This window comes from Typopeltis vanoorti, chromosome 22 (assembly GCF_054136105.1).
Source record: "Typopeltis vanoorti isolate ZY-2024b chromosome 22, IOZ_Tvanoo_1.0, whole genome shotgun sequence".
NCBI lineage: Eukaryota > Metazoa > Arthropoda > Arachnida > Uropygi > Thelyphonidae > Typopeltis > Typopeltis vanoorti.
The window spans coordinates 14,139,522-14,167,427 of record NC_143570.1 but is presented as its reverse complement, the minus strand read 5'-3'; the positions used below and the strand labels follow the sequence as shown (position 1 = coordinate 14,167,427).

At 34.2% G+C, this 27,906-nt stretch overlaps 1 protein-coding gene across 1 annotated transcript in view; it reads left to right on the top strand.

Moving 5' to 3' along the window:
* LOC150094173 (methanethiol oxidase) overlaps positions 1–22,848 on the top strand; it is a 200,585-nt gene extending 177,737 nt beyond the window's left edge. The window contains exon 11 of the mRNA XM_090411743.1: positions 20,003–22,848. Within this exon, the coding sequence (XP_090267869.1) occupies positions 20,003–20,165 (163 nt within the window). The 3' untranslated portion in view covers positions 20,166–22,848. The remainder of the gene's footprint in view (positions 1–20,002) is intronic.
* Positions 22,849–27,906: the final 5,058 nt, after the last annotated feature.

Here is a 27,906-nt window from a genome sequence, read left to right as displayed (position 1 = left end):
GATTCATTTGTTTCTCAACAATCACTCGTGGATTTTCTGAACCCCAAATGTGACAATTTTGGTCGATTAACGAAGCCATCAAGATGAAAACGAGCCTCATCGCTGAAGATGATTTATTTTGTTTGAAAAACAAGCATCCACTTGTTGTTGTTCCATAATCCATTCAACGAACTCTCTTCGCTGTGTGTGGTCAGTAGGCTTCAGTTCTTGAGTCAATTGAACTTTGTAAGCATAAAATGCAAATCTTTCGTGAGAATACGCTTAGAGAGCTTCTCGAAATGCCCAATTCAAGACCACTGTGCCGAATTGATGTTCCTGGACTCTCAGCAACACTCTCACGAACTGTTTCGATGTTTTCTGTTGAATGACTTGTTGAAGGACGGCCAGAGTGTATAAGATCACTAATTGATCCATTTTCCTTGAATTTTTTAATTAATCTTTTCACAGTTGATGAAGTTAAATCACTATTCCGACCATATTTTGTACGAAAATTGCGAACTGTAGCTGCCAGATCTTCATTATTTTTAGAATATTGCTCAACAGTGAAAATGCATTGTTCTTTCGTGTAGCGCTCCATATTTCATAACTCTGAACTGTCACGCTGTCTTTTTTTTTCTCGTTGGCAACACTTTACCGCACAAATGGCACTAAATTTAAATCTTGCGTGAATTTTGGGACACCCTGTAGAACCTTCTGTGGGACCATAGGCACAAATAAGTCTCATTGTCCAGTTCCCCAGTCTCATATTTGCCCACATTACTCTACTTGAGACTGACTGCCATTCAAGAAGATTAGCCTCATATTTTCTGTTGAATACTATGGCTAGTCCTTCTTTTCCTTGATTGTCATTGCCTGAATATAACATTTTGTATTTATTGCTCAGAAAGAGCTCACCAATTTTTGTCTTTTTTTGTTTCAGTCACCTCTATTATGTCGATCTGGTACTTATCTAATTCCTCAGCTAGCTCCATTTCTTTCCATTCAGGCTTCTTATGTTGATAGTACTGATCTTTAACTCTGGTGATGTTGAGTTGGGGTTTGTTTTCAGATTTGTTCCAGTAGCTGATCCAGATCCATACTCTCGAATTATGCAACAGTCAGAAGCCTTAGCAAAGTACAAACATATCATGATAATCCATTTCTCATAACTCAACTGTACATTATAAAATGTGAGCAGGTTGCTCAAAAATTACCTTCCCTTACTAAACCCATGCATCATTGCAAGGTATAGACTCTTTTTATTCCATTTCCACACACATATGGAATCTTCCCTGTTTTAAGACAAATTATGAAGACAGTTCAGCTGAACACTCTTTTGACATCTGTGTTGATATTCCATCAGTCTCTGTTGCCAAATTCTTATTCAGTTTGTGCAACACCTCTAGTATCTTATCCTCTTTACCCAAGTTTCTTCATCCAGTCATGAGGCGGCAGTAAGTTCAATGTTGCATGTACCAGGCTGATAACTTTTAGAAAAATGGGCACTCGTTAATTGAATAATCTCTTCTGTATCTGACACCATTCCATCTACATTCTGTAATGTTCTTCTTCTTCTATTATAATAGAATTCTTTGGGTTGTCTTTAGATTGCAGAGTCAGTTTGTGCTCATCCTTTCCGTATAATAGTTGTAACTCTTCTTGCCTCTTTATAATTTTCATAATTGATATCATTCTTATGCACATGGTATTCCTTCCACATCATCTTTTTCTTAAGAATCTCTTGTTTAATAGGATTGTACATCTATTTCAGTCTATTTGTTCTTCAAACTCTATGAAGACATTACTGTATTGTTATTTAAATATTTTTTTTAGTTTTCCATGCACTGTCAGTATATCCTTTTATCTAGCACTAATACCATAGTACAGAACCTACAGTCCTTAGTCATAGTTTTTGCTTTGTAGTTTAGCATGTAACCTTTTCCGAATGCTGAACTACAAAGCATCCATAAACTTAGCCACTTCCCAAGTCAGTACAGCACGATTCCTGTCATCAGTAGAGATAAAACAGTCACATCTTTAACTGACCCCTCCCCCCTCTCTGGCAATATAATCAGCTCTAACACTCTTTGACATTGAGTTTTTTCTGTAATATGCTGCTGCTGCTTGAGGAAATTGTTGCACAACACTTCAATCAATTATTTCATTGTTGACAGCTTTCTACACTAACCAGACTCAAATCATCCAATATCATTAGCAGCATTCCACCTCCCTCCCCCCTCTCCTGTCCTGTCTGTCTTTCCTAAAAAAAAAAATAGTGTACCCTTTACACTGGATACTAGTTATCTGCCTCTGATAGCCAGATCTCACTAATGCACACAACCTAAGGCCTCCAAACTGTACCCTTTGTTTCTGATATTCCTGGCATTTGTGTACAGACATAATAAATTACCTGCATGCTTTTTTTAATATACTCACTTCTGTGGTTTGCATGATTCACTTGGACTACTTGTGGATATCTATTCTTGTCTAATGCCTTATTTATGCAGGCATCCTTGCAAATGCTAAGTAAGTCCAAACCCAATGAAGACACGATCATTCTTTCCCCATAATTATTATTATCATTAACACGGTTGATAACATAGTTGCTGTATAATAAAATTAATGATTAAACTGAAACTCCTATTTTGATTTTTCTCCCCTCGTCAATTAGAAATCTAACTCATCGCAGAGAAGCATTTAGAAAATTTTTTTTTTCGAGTCCTGTTTATTTAATTTGTACTTATTTGGTCCAGAAATATAACAATGATTATAACATTGCTATTACATGCCTGGAGTATACAGCTGAAAATTAACATCACCTGAATTGAAAAATCAGCAGAAACAATGCATGATCATTTTCCACTTTCATTATGATGAATTATATTCAGCAATCTCCTGCTACATGAAAGCACTCACTTTACGAGTTGCTTCCCGCTTTTATGACAGGTAAAAATTTCCTGTTATGACTGTATGAAATACCAGGCGACAGAAATGAGGTGATCAGGATGAATATTATTTCAACTGCAGGTTGTTGTATGAAGAACTACAGTGCATACTGCAACCAAGAATAAAACATTTTTAATTAGTATAATTTCTAATAACAGAATCAGCATGACTCTTTGTTACCCAATAAGTTTTATGCCACAAAATATTTGCATATTTTCATTAAAAAAAAACAAACATTGATGCACTTAGGTTGCTTCACAGCTGCAGAGGGAGCAAACTTTTATAGTTTGCCTCACTCTTCATTTATTGCCAGGTTTAATTAAAAATTATTTACAAATATGGTAGGATACATATGTGTACCTTAAAAGAGGAAAAGTGAATTTAAGAATACAAAATCCTTAAAGTAGTGTAAAACAAGTCTTCACAAACTTGGAATGATAGTGATGACACTTACCGCATGTTTCCATTGTTATAGAGGATTGTTTCTCAACCTGTGGTCTGCGACGATGGGAACAGGTGGTCTGCAGGCAGCTTGAGTTTCTTATTCGGCTTTGAAATAATGTGGGATTTAATATCCCCTTAATTTAAATAATGTTTACATCGCCGAAGTGAAGACTATTGGCTCTTTTATTTAAGTAATTAAATAAATATATATTTTTTAATTATCTAAAAAAATTAAAATTGAATAAGTAAATAAAAATTATTGAAATCAAATGGAGACTTAAAAAAACCCCAACAAATATCATCAGAATATTCAAAGGCGGAAGCTTGTTTATTGATTTTTATTATTGAAGGTTTCCCCTCCTTCAACCAAGGCTTAGTATATCTTGAGAAGTGCTAAGTGATACTTGGACAGAGTGTGTCCTGAGTTAACCCCAGTATTATATATTTATATATTTTACATAAAACAGGTGATGCTAATCCTAATTGTGATACAAGTGTTGTAACGGCAAGTAAATCTGATACTATTAAAGAAGAAACAAGCAGTTCAAAGAAAAAATACAGTAGGAAATATAACAGAAATATAAAAATATAACTTATATTTTTCCGAAAACAGGGAAACCTCATTCTATCAGGGAAAATTTGCTATTTCCAGCTATAAGAGATGTGGTAAAAACGACGTTTGGCAACAAGCTACTAAAAGATGTTGATTTGATTCCTCTTTCAAATGACACTGTCAGTCGCAGAATTAATGATATGGCAGGTGATGTAGACTCTCAGTTAATCGAAAGAGGTAAGAACAGCCCTTATTATCAGTTATAAAAAAGACTACTGATGTTATAAGTGATGTGCAGTTAATATGCTACATAAGATGTGCGAATGATAACAACATTCATGATGATATTCTGTTTTGTAGAATTTTGCCATCCTGAACAACTGGAGAAGAAATATTTCACATTCTCAATAATTACATAATACACAAAGGGATCCAGTGAGAAAAATGTATAGGCTTCTGTTCAGATGGAGCTTGCCCCCCTTACAGGCAGGCATAGTGGGGGTTGCTTCTATGATCAAAGTAGCAGCTCCGGATATGAATTGGGTACATTGTTTCATACATAGGGAAGCGTTAGCCTCCAAAGGAATGCCACCAGATTTAAAACTGTGCTATATAACAGGTTATGTAAAGCTAATTAATTTTATTAAAGCTCGACCGTTAAATAACAGGTTATTTTCAGTACTCTGCGATGAAATGGGCAGTGAATATATACAACTTTTGCTTCATTGTGAAATTTGCTGGCTTTCTAGGGGCAAAGTACTAACAAGGTTATTTCAATTAAGGCACGAAGTTTTATTATTTGTAAATGAACATCATTCTGATTTTGCATCACTCCTTGTTGACGAAGCATGGTTATCAACACTCTCCTATCTTTCAGACATTTTTTCGAAATTAAATGAACTCAATCTCTCCCTTCAGGGAAATTCTTTAACTGTTCTTGATGCCTACGACAAAATAAAGGAATTCGAAAAAATACTGGTTTTATGGATTAATAATGTAAAAGACAGACAATTTTCACCTTTTCCAACATTGGAATCCTTTTTAATGGAAAATGATATTTTTGTTGATTCTGAGTTTCTGGAAAGGGTTTGTGACCATCTCAAAAATCTGCAACGGAATTTTGAAACATATTTTCCGAATAACTTTTATAAGAAATTTCTGTGGGTTCGCGATCCATTTCAGGTTTGCAGTCATGAGAACGACCTTTTGTTATCGAAAAAAGAACAATTAATTGAGCTTTCAAGTGACAGTGGATTTAAAATGCAATTCCGTGATCTTGGTTTGGCTCGATTTTGGATCTCGCCTTCAGTGAGAAGTGAATTTCTTGAATTATCTGAAGAAGCATTGAAAATTGTCATGCAGTTCTCTACGACCTATTTTTGTGAAAAAGGATTTTCATCGCTCCTTCAAATAAAAACAAAATACAGAAATCATCTTCGTCTGTGTCTCGATCTTCGACTGAATTTGACCAATATTGAGCCAGATATCCAGCAACTCTGCAAGAGCCGAGAAGCTCAACCATCTCATTAAAAGTAAGCAGTAACATAATTAGATCATATTATTTATTTTTTTAATAAAAATTAAAACTTTGTTCTTTACTTACAATTTAATTAATTATGTTTCCATATGTATTCAAAACATGATTTTAGATTTATTATGTTATAAATGGCACAGTTTTTCTGAAATGTTGGTAATTCCTACTTAGGTTTTTAAAAAAATTATGAAAAGTCAAAATGACATATAGGGAAATAAATTAAAAACACTATGTTTATTTTTGAAGTAAAACTTTAATTCCAAAATTCTAAAATGTTATTTTTCTTGCTTTTCTGTTTGCAAAATCGTTGATGACATTGTCAGTCTATTTCATCACTTAGTTGCTGTTTTAAGACAGTAAGGCAAGATTTCTTAAAATGCCAAAAAAGTGCTGTCCTTGGCAGATCACCCCTGCCTCTGTAACTTAGTGGTCCGTAGAATTGTTTTCAGCATTTTACTGGTCCTTGGCCTTAGAAAGGTTGAGAAACACTGTTATAGAGTATATGTTATATGTTATTATAGAGTATGTGTTTTCCAAGAATGTAACCCTAATTCATGACTTCCTTTACATGCACAACATGTAAAGGAAGCTACAGTTTGATTTTTGATGACTCAATTAATCAGTTTTTAGGAACCAATTAGGTCATAAAATTAGGGGTCCACTTTGAGCATCTTTATTCCTATATATATATAATTATGATGCTCTCTAAAACATGGCTACTGGATTAGTAAAAGCTAGATAATGGAACAGACTCTACAGTCTTTTAAGGAAAGCAAAGAACTAGCTGGAGCTTCTGACTTAATATCCAGTTCTCATCTACTTTCACCTGCATATGAATGGTTTGGAAATTTGAGAATTAGCTAATCATGTTACATTCTGTAATAGCTTAAACCAAAATAAAATGATTGCATAACATGATGAAATGTCATCATAGCTGGGACATCACATAATTGAACAAGATCCCTGCTATTTTTGTTGGGCAACCACGGAGAACTGTGAAAAGTCAGCTGCTGAAACAAACTCAACATGAGCACGACAACAACAATTAGCAATATCAATGAAAAAGAAATGGAACTGGCAGAAAACTTACTGAAATGCCACATTGATGTAATTGGTATTATTGAAACAAAATAGATAAAACATTTACTGCGTATTATTCATCCTAAGTTACATGTTGAAAATTTTTTAATTAAGATATCAATTACAAGTATTTCAATACAGTTGAAAATTAAAAAAAAAAAAGAAGACATATGAGCTATATAAACACCTTAAACCTGTTTTTAAGGTATGGATTCTGCACACCTTAAACCTCTTTAAGGTGTTTAATTTGAGAATGGCAGTTTTTTTAATTGTAGAAATTCCTCTTTGAAGTAGATCAGATGAAGAACAGATAACACGAGCTCTGGAAAGAAGGCATTTAATAATGCTATGTTTTTGTGAGGGATGATGAGCTGAAGTCTAATGGACATATTGACCCAAAAAGGCAGATTTGCAAAAAACAGATGTTCATAGAGAACCATCCAATTCTATTTTTATAAGAACATCAAGGAAAGATATAGTTCCATTTGATTCCAAGTTCCACAGTGAAATTGATTCTGTGATGAAGGTTATTGATTTTTTTCTGAAAAATTCATGGGAACAATTATTTGTTCCCATGAATTATTCCAAACAGCAAAGACATGATTAATCCAAATCCATATTGAAGGTTCTGGAGTGATCATTAGAATTTTTTTCTTCTAGTTATTCTAAATAGAAGTTAGCAAGGATGGGGAAGATTGAAGAGCTCATCACAATACCTTCAATTTTTTGATAAAGATTTTCATTCTAGCTAAAATATCCAGAATTCATTATGAATTTAAAGAGGTCTAGAATATCTGATGGAAACTTATATGATAAAAATTCTAGGGTGTCAGCTAGAGGAACACTTGTAAAAAAGTGAGGCCATGTCAGTTTCACTTTTTAGCTTACTAGTAAATTTGCAAATTGAAATCTTTAATTTTTGATATCCTACATTTCCTAAAAGAAATAGAACAAATCTAGCATAACGTGGGATTACTAATACTAGCTACAGAATCCTTTAGAATGATGCCAAATTACTACATACACTGCTTGGAAAGAAGTCAATGGACACCATAGCATGAGGAAAGAACAGCCATGGTGCCACCTTAAGATATAGGACCTCCTTTTGCTTCAATGAGTGCAGCAATCCTTGGGCATACTTTCCACAAGTGTTTGATAGCCATCAATGGGAATTTTGGACCATTCTTCCTGTAGGCATGTAAGGAGGTCCTGCACTCTTGTAGAGAAGACATCCCGTGACCTCATTCCACGTTCCAGTTCATCCCACAGATGTTCAGTAGGGTTCAGATCAGGTCTCTGTGGAGGCCCTGTCAAGTGTGGTGACGTTCATGTCCACAAACCATGCAGTTACAGCAGCAGCAGCCTTATGAAGCAGTGCATTGTCTTGCTGAAAGAGACAATGGTCAGTTCTGTAGGAAGCACTGAATTGTCCAGAATGTTCAGATATCCCTCAGAGTTCAATATTTATGGCACTACAAACAGAGGTCCAAGGCCAAACCAAGAAAAACAGGACCATACTATCACACCACCACCTCTAAATTTTATAGTTGGAGTTACACACTCTGGTAAGAGATGTTTACTAGGCATCCACCACACCTGTCCATCTGCTCGGTAGAGGGTGTGGCACGATTCGTCACTCTATAACACATCTTTCCAAGTTTCCACATCCCAACCGTACATACTCTTTGCACCACTGAAGATGATGCTGCATTTTGGTTCAGGTAATGTGGGGCTTGCATTTTGCAGTCTTACCATGGAAACTTATGTTGTGAGCCTCAGTTCTGAATGTTTTTGTGCAGATTTGTGTTCCAGTCGATGTCAGGAATTCTGCATTCAATGTGTTGGCTGTGAATGGCAGCTTTTACGTAGTATCCTTCATAGCACCCTACAGTCACATTTGGTGAGTATGGTGGGTCGTCCACTGGCAGGCAGCACTTGCAGTTGACTCCCTGTATGGTATCACTGATTGTTGACCTGGGATGGCCCAATTTGTAGAACAGATAGGCCTGCAAACATTGCATCCTATCACAATGCCTCTTTCAAACTCTATCAGTTCTCTTCGTGCAGCCATTTCACCCAGACACAGTTGCACTGATTTGGGAGCATGATATTCCTCCAATTTATACTGGCTACAAACACGTGACTCGCTACATGTCATAATGCACCTTGTCCATGGGGATGTCCCTTGACGTCTTTCCAAATAATGTAGATAAAAAGATGTTTTCATAAATATGAGTGTCTCTAAAGAAAGTTCTGAAGTACTCCAGCATCGCCCAAATCTCAACCTTAACAATGGGCTCTCCATTTCAAAAATTTGGGAAATTATTATTAAGGCCTATACTGTTTAATTTTGTAAGTTTTTATTACATGTACACATATGCTTAAATCTTTTTTTAATCACACACAAGCACACTTCAGTTGATCCTAATAATATTGTTTTTTGCCTGTAAGGAGAGATTTCATTCTCCATATATCTACATGTTTAATTTTTTTGATTTCTGTTTTACACTGCCAATGATCCACAATATGTTAATCAAAATATCTGTAATAATCCATCTTAATTAAATATTTTTCAAATGTGTCTGTGTAATTCATAAGAACAAGAATATGAACAAGTTAGATTCTTCAAATAATAACTAGTTGTCATATACAGGCAGTAGTGATCAGGGAAAGGAAGAAGTAGCTCTAGTATAACTAAACATAAAGGATATCAGCAGGTCATTGGATGCTTTGAAATGTTGCTTAAATCATGCAGTATCTGAATGTATACCTAGAGTTTAAAAAACAATTTTTTTAAAGGAAGGGAAATGAATGTGCAGCCTTATTAAGCAGATCTACAAAAAGACAATGTGTAAGGAATATTGTGAGAATAAGAATGAGAGAGTCATGAAATATATAAAGTGCAAGCCAGAAAAGTTATGAGTATTGTACAGAAAGCTAAGTCAGAGTATTGAAAGAAAGTGAAGAGTTTATTTTCAAAGTGACTTATCTGTTAAATACAAAATTTTGGAAAAAAAACCCAACAAATTTTGATAATGAGCTTCAATATCAATGAAGTATTTTAATTTTTTTGTACATAACTCTATTTTTAATTGTAAATAAATATGTAATAATGGAAAAAATCCTGGAGTAAAATAATCAGAGAGAAATTGCAATTCCAACAGTGGAATTAAGTCACTTTGGGATTAAAAAAAAAGGGTCCTTTTTAAGAAAAAAGCCAAAAATTTAATATAATAAAACTATGAAAATAGTTTTATTATATTAAATATAAAGTATGTTCAGTTACAGTAAACTTATGTATATCTTAAAGTACAAAGTTAATTCTAACCTAAAGAGTAATCACTACATCATAATTAATATGATCGAGCCAAACAGTCATGTCATTACTTGCTGAGGAAGAAAATATATTTGCATAAAATTTTATTGCAGGATGCCCACCATTTGCTTCGAGTTTGTTTAAAAGACCTTTTACATCACCAGTCTTTTCCCTTCTTTAATGCATAACCTAATGATGGCTTAGCCTCAAGGCAGGACCACTTATTATCCCATTTTAACAAAGTATGTTTGCACATCCAAAGTAAATCAGAGTAATATGGTTTACACCTTACTGATTTGAAGTTGATTCTAATGACTTTCATTTCAGAAATTTTGAAATCTAACTTCATTTTAATGCATGAATTGACTGTGAGCAAGGAAAATTCTACAAACAGATAGAGGGGACATCCATGGGTTCACCACTTTCCCCACCCTTGACTAACTTCTTTATGGAGACCTTTGAAGAGAAAACCTTAAACTCTGCCCCACAAAAACCCATTTGGCTTCGTGTCATGGATGATGTGCTTGCTATTTGGCCACATGGCTCAGATACACTCCACTCCTTCCTAGCACACTTAAACAATCAACTCCCCAGGGTCCAGTTCACCTTGGAAAAAGAGGAAAACAACACCCTCCCCTTCCTAGACACTCTAATCACTTGCCAGCCTGATGGATCTTTGTTTTCTCTGTTTATAGAAAGCCCACCCATACAGGCAGATACATTCACCAGCAATTCCCCCCCCCCACAACAATATGTGGTTATTAAAACACTATATAACAGGGTAAAATTAATCTACTCAGATGACAATACCCTAACCACTGAACCAAACCACATCCTCAAAACTTTCTTAGCCAATGGCTACAATCCCCAAAAATTACTAAAACTGGTACCCCCCCCTTTCACAATAAAGATTACACTAAATCTATCACCATCCACTACATCCGGGGCACCTCTGAGAAAATAACCAATATCCTCAAAAAATATGACCTAACTTCTTGTTATAAACCATATAAAAAGTTGGCATCCCTTATCCACTCTATCAAGACCAACCACTTCCCCTAGACCTACCTGGTGTATACCAGGTCGCTTGCAGCTGTAAATTGTCCTACTTTGGTCAAACAAGCAGGACAGCGAATATCAGGATTTCAGAACACAAAGACTACATCTGGTTTTCACCAGTACAGCCGAGTACTCTGGGCTTGCAGACCATGCCATAGATACCCACCATAGAATTCGTCGGAAGAAAACTAAAACTAAAAACACTGCATCAAGTTCAAGTATGAAAGATTATTCATGGAATCATCAGCAGTTCTAAAAAACGTTCCAAACCTCAACAAATTTGGGAAACTTACATCATGAGAACTTCAGCCCAACGGCCAAGATAACCCAATTAGCCCGCTAGGGGGCACCATTAGGACTTTAGGAACAATATAGTTTCTTGCCTTCTTCCTCATTTGCTTTTATTAGTGTCTGCATGCATACCGTATTTGTATGTTCCTGAAGATAGCAACATGACTTTGTCGACATATTGAAGGTATTCATTAAAGTGTTCTTTAATTAATATCCATTTTATGCGTTGGAAATTCCTTAAGTTAATTACCAATGGTGTCTTTTAAGTATTGGGAGAACCTTTTCAAATAATAAAAAATCGCACTAAAGCGGTAAAATCAAAGAATATTATAAGAGTGATTATTGTAAGTCATGTAAGATTGGATGAATGTAAAAATTATTGATGGAGTTTTTACTTAAAAGTCCTTCTACCCTGTTGATAACATAGATTTTTTTTATTTGCCTTTAAGTATAATTCTAGCTGCCATATACAGCCACACAATTTTTAACATTAGCAAAACGGTAAACAATAATTCTGAATTTGTTTTTTTATAAAAATCAATCAGACATAAGTTTTCTCAACATATTACAGTGCACAATCTCATAATCGTTTTACTTGACTAAAGCACAATAACTAGTTTCATCTGTAAGGCTACTCGTTACGAAACTTAACAAAGTTCATCACCGAGAACAATTATTCACAAGAATATGTAGATGCAAAATGGATAGTAATGCTGTTGCAAGGGTATTTAAACATACAAAAGTTTCTGGAATAGTATTCCAAGTCCTTAATACCTCGTTTACCGCACTTCTTTGTTACTCCCATCTCTAATCGCGTCTTTACAATATTTTCCAAGTCAACAAATTTCGGCCTTCAAATTGAGCTACTTTGAAAATCAATCAACTGCATTTCAAAATCATCCCTATTTATCCACAAAAACATCTGAAAGTTTAATTCATCCAGTTTTATAGTGCCTGGAAACTTAATGAATTTTGCAGTCTCTTCTAATTCTCTGAACTAATAAACCTTAGAACTGCTCAACAGTTGACACAACGATGTTTAAAAATAGCTTTTGAAGACATTGGCTGCCTCTTTTCTCATCCTTTTGGAGATCATTGATGTATTTCTTTAGGTTTGGAAAATATCTAAATCTTTCACTGTCTACATCCCTCGTATAAAACTGCTAGTTTGATTTCAGATGCCTTTATGTCATCAAACATAACATCAAGAGTCTTACCAAAACCCTGCAGTTTAAGGTTCAAGTCATTTAAATGTTTGCAAAAATCTGCAAAAAAACATCAGTTTACAAACCTACACGATGTCATACATTTCTTTATAAGAAATTTGTTGATTAGTCAAAAAGAGATTTATCTCATCCAGGCATTTAACAAATCGTTTCAGAACAAGACCTCGGCTAAGGCAACGAATATTGTTGTACTCGTACATTATTAGTCCTTTGTACACCGAATCCACCTCATTCAATAGATTCTGAAATTGTCTTTTATTCAAAGCACGTGCAGAAATGTAATTAACAACCTTGGTTACTGTTTGCATCACTTCTTGAAATTCCTTTAGACCAGCTTTTGCACATAAAGCCTCCTCATGTATGATGCAATGAAAACCTATCAGTGGATGATCAACATGTTTTGCAAACAGATTTATAAATCTTGCTTCCTTACCAATCATGGTGGGTGCACCATCTGTAATGGATACCACTTTTGAAATATCAATTTGCTGAATAGATCACAAGGTTAATCATCTCTTCACATACTTCGTCACCCCTACAAAATCGAGAAAAGATTGCTAGCCTAGCTGATGATGTAATGTCTGTGCTCTCATCAACACAAATAGAAAAGAATTTACATGAAGGCAAATTTTTGTTAATTGCTGTATTCCTTTCCAACTTAAGTATCTTATCCTTAACTGTTTTTCTACTCAAAGACAAATCTTTAATGTGCAGAATAATTTTTATCTTTTCTGAAAGATTGTCAAAAAGGAAAGGATCACATTCTAGCCATGTTTCTTTAATATACTCCCCATCACTGAGTGATTTTTCTATGTTGGACAATAACTTTTGAAACCTCAAAACTAGCTGCAACTAAATTGGAACTAGGCCTACCTGGAATAAATTTCATCAAAGTATCAGACTGTTTTTTTTTGTCTTGCTCATTCAACAAGAAATTAATTCTCTTTGTTCTTGCTCATTTTTATTGCTAAGTCCTTATGAACAGTTTCAAAATGTCTCTTTACAGAAGAAGTCCTACTAACCACTGATTTGGAACATAAAATGCATAATGCTTTATTATCTTTCTTAATCAAACCAAATTTTTCAGTCCAGTATTCTTTAAATTCTCTGATATCCTCTTTATTTGAATTGGTTTCTTTGCTGGGTGGTTATGACATTAAATTGACAATGAATATTTCCATCCATATTTTAATGACTTAGGATTTATTTAAATCCAAATCCACACATACACACACACTTTAGAAAACTGGTAAATTCTTTACAAAATACAGAAAAATATATAAAATAATGGTAATGGAGTCACGTCATGACTGGCAAATGATGCAACAACTGAACTGGACAAAACTTGTATGTCAGTATATTGCAGAGATAGACGGTTTTTTACTACTAAAACAGTTGATAGGGTTTGTTTCTTTATTGCATTTTTATTTGGTTTTGCTCTACTTAATAAAATTAAAATTGTATTCTATTAAGTTAAAATATACAATTCAGCGAAGATGTTGGATATGTATTTATTTATTTATTTTTTAAGGTGAGCCCTAGGTTGCATGCCAGAAAAAAAAAAAAGTCGTGCCATGTTTGGCATGCGTGCCAAGGGTTCCCCACCCCTGGTGTAGGCTAAAGGCGACCCAAAAGAATTATTATTATTATGCTGCAAGTAAAAGAAAGAGTGAGTGTGGAAGAATAACTTAACCAAATGCAGATGGTACCCTTGTGGCAGAAGCTGATGTGATTGTTCATTTCATTAAGTTTTAATAACCTGCTGTGTGTAACATTTCACTTAGTGCTACCATGACATTGGATGAAGAGATAGAGGTGCATGAGAAGGAGGCTTAAGAGCTATTGCATAACCTGAATAAGAATTTGGCAATAGGGACTGATAGGATATCAGCATATTATACTAAAGACATATTCATCTGAACTGGCTAAGCCCTTGACATGTATGTATACTTTGAATCCTAGCTAAAGAAAGATTCACGGGAATGGAAAAAACAAACAAACAAATAATAGTACCATTCAACAAGGGAGATGCAAAAAGTGATATGCCTTACTACTGCCATATGAGTATTTTTGGACTTGAGAAGATGTTAAAGAAGTTCAAAGAATTTGCATACAAAAATGAGTTTTATAAAGGTAGGTCATGTCTGAGCAATTTGCTCATATTTTATAATAATCTTTCACTGAGTTAGATAAAGGGAATGGGTAGATTGTGTTACCGATAAGGCATTTTATAGGATACCACTTGAAAGGTTGTTGCATAAACTGGAGGATATGGGATTGGAATATAAAGTATCAACTTTAATAAGTGGATGGACAGGTATCAGAAAGTGATATATGCATCCTTAAACCAGTGTTGTTCAGTCTATACATTAATGATACTAGGAAGGATCTCCTGGCAGGAGATGTTTAGTTGTTTGCTGATGTTACAAAGATATGTAATCATGGACGAAAGTGAGAATCACTTGAACAGAACAGAACTGTGGGAAAATGATAATGGCTGTCAGTTCAGTGTTAGTAAATGTAAATCTATGCACTTTGGCATGAGATTTCTATTGGCATATTACACTGGTGTGATTATACTTGGAGAAATCGATGAGGCTGGGATTCTTAGAGTTATGGTGGATAAGAAGTTGAGGTTCAGAAGGTACAGCTTAGGGGAATAATTGTGATGCTGAAATGAACACTGATACACTGTATAAAGAAAAGGAAGTCATTCTGCCTCTTTACAGTCTTGATACAACAGCACCTGGATTATTGTGCACAGAATTGGTACACAATAATCCAGGTTCTGAGGGGAAAAAGCAGCTGGAAAGATACAAAGAAGAGATATAAGTTAATATCTGGATTATGGAATGTAGATTGAATATGTAGAATGCTGAGACTGGTAAACAGGAGAAATAGGGGTGATATGATAAACTTCTGAAAGAGTGTTACAGGATATAGAGTGATGAAAATTTTCATTATATGAAATGGGAGAGGAGAAGGGAACATTTGTGGAAGTTAAGTATGCATGTGTGGTTAAGAAAGAGGTACAAGCTGTTTCCTCTTCCAAGCAGCAAGCGAGTGGAATACTCTGCCTGTTGAACATATTTTGTGCGAATGAGTTTAAGAGAAGAACACATAGCAGCTGGTTTGAGCAATCTATGGCATTTCTTAATGAGTCCTTGAAACCCTGGAAGGGCAAGAGCAGGGCTAGTAATCAATGGTAAGTGCAAGAATTCAGTGTCACAGTAAATCCACCAACATTACAAATCTTCTAGTGTTTGTTAGGTACAAAAAAAATCAAAAACTTCATGACGACCCTTGCCAGAACAAACTCTTATGTGCAGCATAATGTGTATTATAGCTGACAAATCATATTCCTCATGACAGTTGATTACATTGCTGCTCGTGAAAGAATTGTAATTATATGTATGCAAAGCAGGTTGACACGATACATATTTTTATAGATAAGAAAAAGTAAGATAAGAAGGAGAGGGCCTGTTTGCTGTAAAAGGAGAAGGAAGTAAGCTCCCAGACTGTCTGGGAGACTTACACTCTCTCTCTCTCTCTCTCTCTTCTCAAGTTTTCATCTTTGCCTGCATAAAAAGGCTGAAAGTCCTTTGCCATAAAAAAAAAGAGAGGGTGGAAGGAGTTGCAAATCGGAATCCAGGCGTTGTAGTCAGAAGTTATGAAGAATAAAGACATCAAATCACAATTAGAAACCTACAAATACTGTAAGTCTCTAATGTTATTAGATTAGAGAACAATTTGTTTATAAGAGCCACTCGACACACCTATTAAAATAACACTGTAATTATTATTGGTTCATAAAGCCAAAGGATAACCTTCGTAATGAGGATAACCCCAACTCATGTTTCCAAGAAAAGTGGAGATTTTGTTTAGCTTGGCTGATGCTGAAATATGCAAAAGGATTAACTGTCTATGCAAGTCGATAACAGTTGCTAAGATTGATCAATCCCCCTCCCCCGCCTTTCCCCTTTCGAGCTGCAGCTTGCTGAAACTGCTTGTGTTTAAGGAAACATGTTGATGCATGTTATTTATTGAAAGTTTATTTTTAACTTGGTTAGACTATAATAAATTTAGTTTAATGGCTCCCACTGAAGAGACCTCAATAAAGGTCGAAACTAGTCCGGGTAGTGGCCCTTTCCTTAATGCATAACATTACATATCCGCAAGGAGATGTGTTTTGCATTATGGGAGATACTGAGATAGGAGTGATGTTAGCTTGCTCCACCTTTGCAACAAGTTGCCTGGTGTTGTACTACCTTACCCCAGTCCTGAAGATACTTTCAGGCACAAACTTTGTTTGCTCACACTTGGATAAAGGATTAAACTATATTTATTATAGTCTAACCAAGTGAAAAATAAACTTTCAACATCTTTCTCTAAATCCAGAGTAATTTAATAAAAAGGTGGCACACCGTTCGGCAACTCCTATAGGTAGAGATGACCTTGCTTAATGCTTCTGCCTGGTATCTCCACTTGGGCCTGGCTACCACTGAAGAGACCTCAATAAAGGTCGAAACTAGTCTGGGTAGTGGCCCTTCCCTTAATGCATAACATTATACATATCCGCAAGGAGATGTGTTTTGCATTATGGGAGATACTGAGATAGGAGTGATGTTAGCTTGCTCCACCTTTGCAACAAGTTGCCTGGTGTTGTACTACCTTACCCCAGTCCTGAAGATACTTTCAGGCACAAACTTTGTTTGCTCACACTTGGATAAAGGATTAAACTATATTTATTATAGTCTAACCAAGTGAAAAATAAACTTTCAACATCTTTCTCTAAATCCAGAGTAATTTAATAAAAAGGTGGCACACCGTTCGGCAACTCCTATAGGTAGAGATGACCTTGCTTAATGCTTCTGCCTGGTATCTCCACTTGGGCCTGGCTACCACTGAAGAGACCTCAATAAAGGTCGAAACTAGTCTGGGTAGTGGCCCTTCCCTTAATGCATAACATTATACATATCCGCAAGGAGATGTGTTTTGCATTATGGGAGATACTGAGATAGGAGTGATGTTAGCTTGCTCCACCTTTGCAACGAGTTGCCTGGTGTTGTACTACCTTACCCCAGTTCTAAAGATACTTTCAGGCGCAAACTTTGTTTGCTCACACTTGGATAAAGGATTAAACTAAATTTATTATTGATGCATGTTAAGTTGTGAACTGTAAGTCAAGTAGGACTTCAGAATTTAGTGAATCTAAAGTAAGCAATTTAAGATGGTCTAAAATTAACTTAAATGTTGCTTTGTGCTACTTGACTAAATTTAATGCATATCTTAAATGTGGTTAAGCACATAAGAATGCTCTATTTCATGTATTTAGTGTTAAGACACAAGGACTCAATTAAATGTGTAGTAGAAAGTAAGTCTTTGTTATATTAATTGATAACAGCTGACAGCCACTGTCAACTAATCTATATATTTGTAGCGTTTCTTGTTCTTATTACCTTATATCATTCTTGAAATTAAGTGGTCACACCTCACTATTTGCTGTTTAATTAACCACCTTACCGGCCATTAAAGATCAAATACACACTCTCAAAAGCTTCATATCCACCATAAATTTCAATGTAATATTAATGGTATTACAATTTTAATATGCACTTCGCATCCATGGAAATGTGGACATATATATATATATGTCCTGGCCAGTAGCATGGTTAAGAGTCTCCCTCTTATCTTATAATTAGGAGACAAACCTGTTTTCACATCATGCATATCACCACCCAGGTTGTAATGTAATATCATGTGATAATGTGAAATGTTTGCAAAAGATTATATCTGCAACTGAGACATAAGCTAATATCCACTTGAATTGCCACTCATTGTGATTTTTTGAATATAGTTAATAGTCTGTTTCCCTGACGAAGTCCACATAATATTGGAGTTTTAAATAATAATTATATAATTTTGCTAAATGTGTAAGCTGTAAAATTACTTTATAATGTTGAGTGCACATGTCCCATTAAAAGTATTAATCAGGATAGCATGTAGTGAGGTTGATTGCAAGGAAAGAAAAATCCAAACTTCATGGTGGAGTCAGGGATTTAAAGTCAAGAAGTCCTACAAAAGAAGAAAGTATTTCAAAATTTACTAGCAAGTAAGTATAACAGGTACCTTGAGAGAATAAGAGAAAAATATACAACAGTTAATCTATGTTTAAAAGTGACTAAACATTTTTAAAGTCCAGAAAGACTTTGGTAAAAATAAGATTTGAAGATATTTGAGATGTGTGGAATAATTACTTTGAAAGATTTTAAATGAAAGGGGACACTGGTGAAACAGTGGTAGAAATATTCAAGAGCAGTGCAATCAGGATTACATATTAGTACTCGAGTTAGATTATACATTGGACACCTGAAATATGAAAAAAGTAACTGGAGTAGATGCTCTTCCACCAGAAATTCTCAAGTGTGGATTAGAAAAGTTTTATAAGGGGTTGCACTACTTAATCCAAAAACTCATGTAGAGCTGTCATAATACCAATCTATAAACAGTGAAACAAAAATAAATGTGAGAATTACAGAGAAATTTCTCTACTGACTGCTGTTTCAGGTAATATTTATGTATATTTGATAAGAGGCTAAGAAACATTGTGGAAGAGAAATTTGGAGAACAAGCCAAATAGGAGTTGTCAGGATTGTATTTTCTCTTTAAGACACATGGACTGGCAGGCAATGCTCTGCCTGCTCCTTCACACAGGATTAAATGGAAGAGGACACCTGTGCGGAATAGAAGTAACTATAGGTCTGAGAGACTATTTTTAAAATCAGCATCAGCTATGAGACACTCCCATTAACTGGATAAGTATGGTTACTTTAATTTGATCTGGGAGACAGTCATTCTAACACAACATTTAATTTGACTTCTCTGAATTAACTTTGTTTTTATCTGTTCCTAGAAGTTGCCTTGACAGGATATTAGGTCTAGAATTCTAACTATAATGAATCTATGAGTAAAATCCTGCAAATATAGTTTTCATTTAAGACATTAGCTCCTTTTTAGTCACAATTTTAAATGTTTCACCACATTTCTAATATGTGCTCTGAAGCAGCTGTTTTGCAATCCATTGAAATATTAATAAATTATTTATTTTGTTTCCTAAAGATATTGTTAACTAATTTAAGTTCATCTCCATTGTGCAGACTGTTTCACCTAAAAACACATGGAAAAAGAGAATACTATGGGGAATTCCATCTCACCAGCTTTGAAGGACTATTTTATGGAGTATCTGAAAAGTTAATTTTCGTTACCATTTTTCTCAACCTTGTATTTGGCTTTTCTTCACAGACAATATATACAGTTTGGTTGTGCTCAAAGACTTAGATACATGCTTAGTACAAGCTGTAGTAATTAACAGCCTTTCCCTTCATCTGATTTACTCCATCTGATTCCCTTTTGTTGGAATTACCATGATTGCTAATATGCATATGAGTATTGGTATAGAGTAAAGTGTTAGGTAAAACATACCAAATTGAATTGAACTAATCTAACATTCTTAAAGAAATTTTCTAAAATTTGACTCAAAAGTATTTTAAAATTGCTGAATCTTTTATTTTTAGGAATGGTGCGGCAATGCTGAAAATCAATGTTGATACTGAGAATGGAGGACTCAGCATAGATCCCAATTTTTTAATTGATTTTGGAGCTGAACCAGGTGGACCTGTACTGGCTCATGAAATGAGATATCCAGGAGGAGATAGCACGTCAGACATCTGGGAATAAAAGTTCTTAGTTGTTGTCATGGGACCACAAAATATTATTTTATATTAAAATATACTCTTTATACTCGCATGCATAAGTACTTAACATAAAAATTGTTAAAAAATAATACATGTAGACCATAAAAACAATCTTTACATTTCAAAGTCTCTTACTATAGCAAACTCATAGGAATAGTTTGCTACAGTGACTTTTCTTTAGAGTAACATTAATGTGCCAATGGGGAGTTTGGTATACTGAGTGAGCTTGTCATAGCAGCATTTGCTATAGTAAATTTTACATTGACTGCTAATCTTTTGAGGCCACAAACTAAATAGCAAGTTTGAGGTTGTTGCTTTAACTTTTAAATTGCTAGGATGATCCAAAAGTTTTCAGGATTTTGATAATTTCATTTTAAGATTTTGTGTAAAATCACAATTTATAAACCTTATTCAATAAAATATTGGCTTATATATTCAAGATTCATCTTTCTGAAAGCATATTTTAATTCTTGTAAAGGCTTAGTCCCTGCACAAAAATCCCATTTTAACTTTCTTCTGATAACAGCAGGAAATCTGATCTCTAGTGCACTGATTTTTTTTTTTTTCTTCTATCCAAATTGTTGTGTGCAGTTAGGAATCTTGTCACAGCATAATCCATTTAGTTTGCACTTGCTCCTGCTGCTGATACAATATTCTGCAATAAGCAGAATATCGTGCCATCAACACATTTCTGTACGGATTTTTATGCGAGCATTTATTTAACATAGAATTTTTGCCCTAGTGACTAGAGCATCTTCAGTATGACTTTCAAATTAATAAACATTAGAAGAGAAAATGGGAAGACTCAACAATGAAAATGCATGAGTTACTCATACGTGATATAGAGTACCAGTCTAAAATATATTAATGTTCTAACTGTGCAAATTTATGAAAGGAAAACAGCAACTTGACTGTAGATTGTGTAGAGAAGAACCATTTCTCATGATAGGGGTAATTTCAGACCATCATTATTGTGCAAATTTGGATGGTGAAGCAAGGTTTCACAACTTTTTGTATAAACATTCTATAATTTTTGTGAAGGACCTTAATCTTCTTCCAAAATATTTCAAGTCCACCCTCCTTGCTAATGGCTTCAATGAGTCTTATATCAACAAAATTATTAATAGCTATAGGGTTTCCTTGTCACCTGCCTCCTAAGAGGTGATCCATCATGTTGCCAATTTTTATGTTAAAGGTGTCCCCAAAAAGAATAATAAAACTGCCTAGATTGGCTGGCCTAGATGTGTTGTTTTCTGCTTGGCTCACTCTGCCAACCAGGCTGCCTAAGACAAGCCTTAAAAACTATTTCAGTCATGAAATTTTGGCATTCCATAAATTCCAGGTATATTAATTCTTAATTCTAAGTAATTTAGTATTTCAAAGATGTAAGTTTAGAGACTAGAACTGTAAAACTCATACCTCCACATTTGGGAAATCTTCGAATATCATTTATTCTAGCTGCTTTTCCACATTTCAGGTTTTCTGGTGGTTTTTAATATTTCAGGTATTGATTTGTATCCCAGATTGCATTCCTCTGTGAATATTTCTGTCACTGTTTGCTTCATTTATAATATTTCAAAGTAATTACACTAGACATCCAGAATATCTTTATTTTCAGTTTTATGTCACCCTTATAATCATCTCTTATTTCTTTTACAGTATTTTTTTTCTTCCATTTTGAAGCTTTTCAATAGCCTCCAGAACATTTTGCCACCTTCCTGATATTTATTTTCTATATTCTTATCAGTCTTTCCATGGCTTTTCATTAGAACTTTCAAGCACTGCTCTGCTTTCTTACATTTTTTTTTTTCTGTATTCTCTCAGAACACGTGCTGGCTTACTTGCCAGGAACTTTTGATATGTGCTCTTTGTTCTCATAAGTCTTTTAACTTCATGGAATTCTAATTTTTGTATCATTGCAGACAACTTCACCATATGCTTCTCTGGCTGAAGCAGTCAATATTTTCTTCAGGGTCTAGTAATGATTCTCCAAGGTTTGGTACCTGTTTTTAATATACATGAAATATAATTATTATGATACAAAATAAAAATACAATATGAATTTGTATGAAAACAGATTCTAAAACTTTTGGGTCAGCCTAGTATTATAGCATATTTTTTCCTCTCCCCAGGAAAATCACAGTATTACACACAGCTATAGTAAAGTTACATTTTTTTTGTTTGACATCATCTATGATTAAATCAGTTAAAAATCCAGTGGCTCTGAACTGCTGCTTCTGTTTCCTCATTGTTAAAACATTCTGCTTTGAAATATTTATTTATATTTTTATACATCTAATACTGTAAAGCATTATGGATATGAAAACAAGAAAAATGAGAAATCCTCATCTGCTAACACTAGAGTGATAAGCAAAATAAATTCATTTCTAACTGGTAAACTGTATAAAGTGTATTAATCTTTAAAATCTGGTATGTATAATTTAATATATGTATATATAGAAATAAGTATTTACAAAATGAGATACAGAAGAATAACGAAAACTGAAATTAATTCAAATTCTCTATATATACAAAACAGAATATATTAACTCAGTATCATTTATGTTATTTTATGCTAGAACTGCAAAAGATAATTATGCAAAACAAAATATGTTTTAAGTTAAAAAAAATTCTTTGAAAAATATCAATAAAAAGTATTCAATATATATGTCTGAATTTACTAATCAGCTGCACACTGCCACATGCTTTTACAGATAGATGATTTTTTTAGTTGTTTAACTGAATCAGCTTAATGTCATCTTCAAATTCCCAATATGTACAAGATAATTATGATAGTACTACATGAAAAAGTTACACCATTACTAACTTCCAATCAATAATGTTCCTCCAAATTAATCTGTTATCTGTCAAGACTCCAATATTTCTAGATTTTGTATTTCTGTCTTTTAAGGTGCTTTTAACTGTATCAATCCATCTACATCTTGGTCTTTCTGTGGGTCTTTTTCCTACCAATCTGGCAAAGAACACTTGTTTTGTTAATCTTTTCTCTTCCATTCTGTTTAAATGACCATATCACCTGAGATTAGCTCTACTAAGAGCCTCCATAGCTTAGTTCGTATAGACAAAGCCCTTTGGTTGTAAAGACCTGAGTTCAATTCCCATCCGCGATGTGAGGAACCTTTATCTGGTCTCTATTGGTGAAAAGTGAGTTAGCCAGTCTCACGTGGAGGTATGGGGTTTTTTCACCCAGAAACTCAAATGTTTTGTCCCCCAGAATAGGCAAACTGGCCCTGTGAACACATGCCTGTATGCTGGTCCCAAGCCTGGATAAAAAAAAAAAAAAAAAAAAAAAAAAGGGGGGGGGGAGGAGGAGGATTGAGATGGCGCCATACTTCCCTGTAAAAGGGACCTCACAGGCGTTGCATCATCATATGCTAAATAAAAGCTCTACTAACACATTCCTGAATGCTAATAATATCCTTGTGATACTGACATTGATGCCATCTCTTCACTCCAGTAATCTTTCTCAGAACTCTCATATCAGAGGTCTCTAGTCTTTGATCAAGTGTTTTATTTCTAACCCAGCTCTTCAGATCCATAAGTTAAAGTTGGTTTGAACACTGTCTTGTATACAGCTAATTTAGTGGTTTCACTAATTTCTTTCTTATTCCATATAAATTTATTCGGCTGACTTCCCATCCTACCAGCTTTACTAATTCCGTTGTCTATTTCCATATTTAATTTACCATCTTCACTAAATATTGTGCCTAAATAGCTGAAATGTTTTACTTGTTCTATAGGTTCACCATTCAGAATACAGTTGATGTTTTCAATGTTTCCACCTATTTTCATTGTCTTTGTTCTTTTTATTGCTGATTTTCAAACCAAATTTATTACAACAGTTATTCAATTTAATCAGGAAATCTTGCAGATTTGTGCTGGATTTATTCAGAAGTATAACATCATCTGCATAAAGCAATTTTAATATCAGATTTAATACCATTTTCTTTTATAATGTGATCCATATAGATAATAACTGTGGAGATAATGTGCACCCTTGTTGCACACCTGATTTTACTTCAAACCATCTTCCTGTATCTCCTTTAATTCTAAATGCTGACTTACAGCTTAAATAGCGACTATGTAATAATCTTGCTTTGTCTTAACTGTCATAAAATGTCAACTGCCTTAATTGTCGGCTGCTGCCATCTGTAACATATTCTACTATCTTATTTGCTCACACTCTGTAGTATAACAGATTTATTTGTTTTTCGACTGTTTCAGTTAGACTACATATTCAGAGCAAGTTTATAAGATTCTAAGCTGAAGACAAAGCAGATACTGTTCTTATATCTCCACTAAAATTTAATCTTTACTTTAATTCAGTCGTAGCTTAAACTTAATCTAAGATAGATATTCAATGTTTCAAATGTTACCCAATCACATGCAAGTTCAAATTTTTGGAGATGGTGCAATGACAAAATCAGTCCAATGTGTTGTTCACAAACCATTTAATTAAATCAAGAATTCATATTATACAGCTCAATCCACATTAGCTTATTTACACAATTGAATCACAATTCATAGTTACTTACAAATGTTTCTAAATTAGGTTTAGTTCACCCACATTTCTATTCTTAAACCTAAATACAATTTAATACATCCTACTAGTCACTCTTATACAAATTGAATGTAAAGCACGCCTTGAGTGAGCTTAACATGAATTATGCTACTTCATACAGGATTCTTCTTCCTCTTATAATATAATATTACACATTTTTATCATAATTATTTACATCGTCACAATTGGTTACAAACAGAGACACTGATGTGAATTGTTCAGAATTATTACATATCTAGGTACTTATGTGTCACATTCTTTGCAATACGCTCATTCAGACAGTCCATTACACAAATTTTTTGTCCTCTTCCTTTCTGCTGACTTGCTCTTGATCTCCTATCAAACTTCTTTGTTCAAGTTATCGGTAATTCTGTTGAACTCTTAATTCGAAGACATGGCAGCAATGACAGTATAATGAGTGTTCCTATATCACAATTGACAGCAGACTTCTCATGGTGTTGGACCCATGGAAAAGATGGCAAAGCCTCAAGACACTTCTCTACACACACCTTACATGGGTTCCAGACCCAGGTAAGAGAAGGCAGGACCTGAAGATGTAAGATGCTTCTCTTTCAATGACCGACAGTGGACCTCATGTGGTGACAAACCCAGGTAGGAGAAGGTGAAATCTAAGACTTACAACACCTCTCTTTCGATGACCGACAGTGAACTTCATGGTGGTAGACCCAGGTAGAGAAGGTTGAAAAACCTAAGATGAAATTCTTCCCAACACTGAGCTTTTTAAGGGCACTGACTTCAAGTGTATGCATGCGTGTCTTTCGAAACTTCCATATATGATCATGGGTATCTGGACATGGTGACATCACACTTCCCATGACTTTCGAAATTGGCATATATGGATATACCCTGATACACAATGATGTCACATTTCATTCATCACAATAGTTTAACAAAGCCTTGTGATTTAAATTATTACACACAAAAGGATTAATTTCAAGGATACAAACAACGACATTTCTTTATTTCTTAATTACACATAAACCTGATAAAACAAACAAACATGATAAATTGAACATGAAAGATGAACAGATAAATATGAAAAATAAAACAAACAAATTATTCATCATGTGAGATTTTACAACTATGTATTACTTGATGTACGTCCCATTTACACCATACAACTAGCATTCTGAAGAACTTTCTTCTTGGCACCTTGTCATAAGTGTTCATAAAATCAAGCTTATATGTAGGCTTAACTATTGGTTAACACTTATATTGACAGTTTAATGGAAATGAAGCTGTGCATAGGAATGAATTAAGACAATTTAATGACTCCAGTAGTTTGCTTTTGTTACATCACTTTTGGGCACTGTGTGCTCAAAAGCAACACAGAGGAAGTGGAAATAGTTTGATTTAAAGCTTTCAATTTTAAGGCTATCCATATTTATTTAGATTAAGATGGTTTTAAGAGCTGACTCAAAAAACACCATGCAAGTTAGTTTTACATTGTATTTTCTGATGATGTTGCCATGAAAGAAAATACTGAAGTCATTAAACTGCTGTTTTATTCATTCCTGTGTGTTTTATTTCCATTTAAATTCGCAACATGAATGTTCATAAAATATTTGGCTTACTAGTTCCTGAAACTTCTTTATCTTCTATAAAAGCTTCTTCTTCCTAACATGGAATTTAGGCCAAGTGGCCTGTTCCAGTCTCATACCATCTCTTTGTTGGTCTTCCGATTCTTCTTTTTCCACTTATTTTGTATCTGTATAATATTTTTGGTAGTCTGCTGTTGTCCATTCGATTTAAATGTTCTAGCCATTTTTGTTTATACTGCCTTATGTAGTAATTAATTGGTTTTATTTTCAGGGATTGTAAGATTTCTTCGTTTGTTTTGTGGTCTCACTTGGTATATCCAGCTGTTTTTCTGCTGTTTGAATTTGTTTTTCATCTTTCCTTTTTATGGCCAGCTCTACTATATGGAAGTTTCGCTTCCATATAGTAGAGTTGGTTTTGACAAGACATTATATAGTCTGATTCTAGTGTATTTTTGTACTAGGGATGGTTGGTTGGTTTATAGTTTATTTGGTACAAAAACTACAAAGGTCATACTGTACCATACTAGAGGTTATAACATTAGCATTTACAGAAAAATAGTTTCTCAAAGCAGCATCTCTAGGTAAACAGAACTGCTGCAGAGGGCACAGCAACACACACAAGGTCAGAGGTTATTACAGTAGTGCAAAAATAGTTAACAATATAAGTTAATACATAATATATGAAACACTAAGCCAAGGAATGCAGTATCTACATATATGTAAGATTATAATAGATGCCTTTATAGCAGTACAAAAATAGGCAAAAAGGGATTATTATACAATATGCATGGATGAAAATTAAATTTACCAATGCAGTAGAAACAGAATTTCTAGAAAGTACACAAATAGGTAAGATGTCCTACAGCACTACATGATTATTCGAAAAATAAAGTAGTAAATAAGATGCATACACAAAATGCATGTTAAGTGATGCAATATCTACATATAAACAAAATTACTGCAGAGGTTTCAGCAGTACATAAATAGATAATTATAGATTAACATATGTATATACAAAACAAGTCAAGGAAAGCACAGTGTCTACATCTAGTAAGATTATAACAAACATTATTATACTAATAAAAGGAATTATTATACAGCATTGATGCATAAAATTTAAGTTTAGCATTATGGTATATTTACATATTAACAAAATTACAGCAGGGTGATACAAATAAACAAAATCAAGGCCTATGGTAATACGTAATTGGTCAGATTTAACCTAATGAATAATATGTATGTATAAAAGTTAAGTTAAGCAAAAAAGTATTTACATATAAACAAATTTATGGTCAAATGTGTTTGTACAAATTAATTCTTTCTAAAAAATTAAAAACATCATGCAATTTGCCTGAGTCTGCTAGCATTTCCCCGAGTATATATGGCTTGGTTAGATAGGTGAAAATTTCATTCCTCTCTCGTATAAATTTTTGACAATCTACCAGAATATGATGAATAGTGAGATGTGTGTTGCATTTTTCACATATGGGAGGGTCATCAGCTCTCAGTAAATGAGAATGCATAAGGTGACTGTGACCTATGCGGAGCCTAGCAAGGGCAACCTCCTCTCTTCTCTTTTT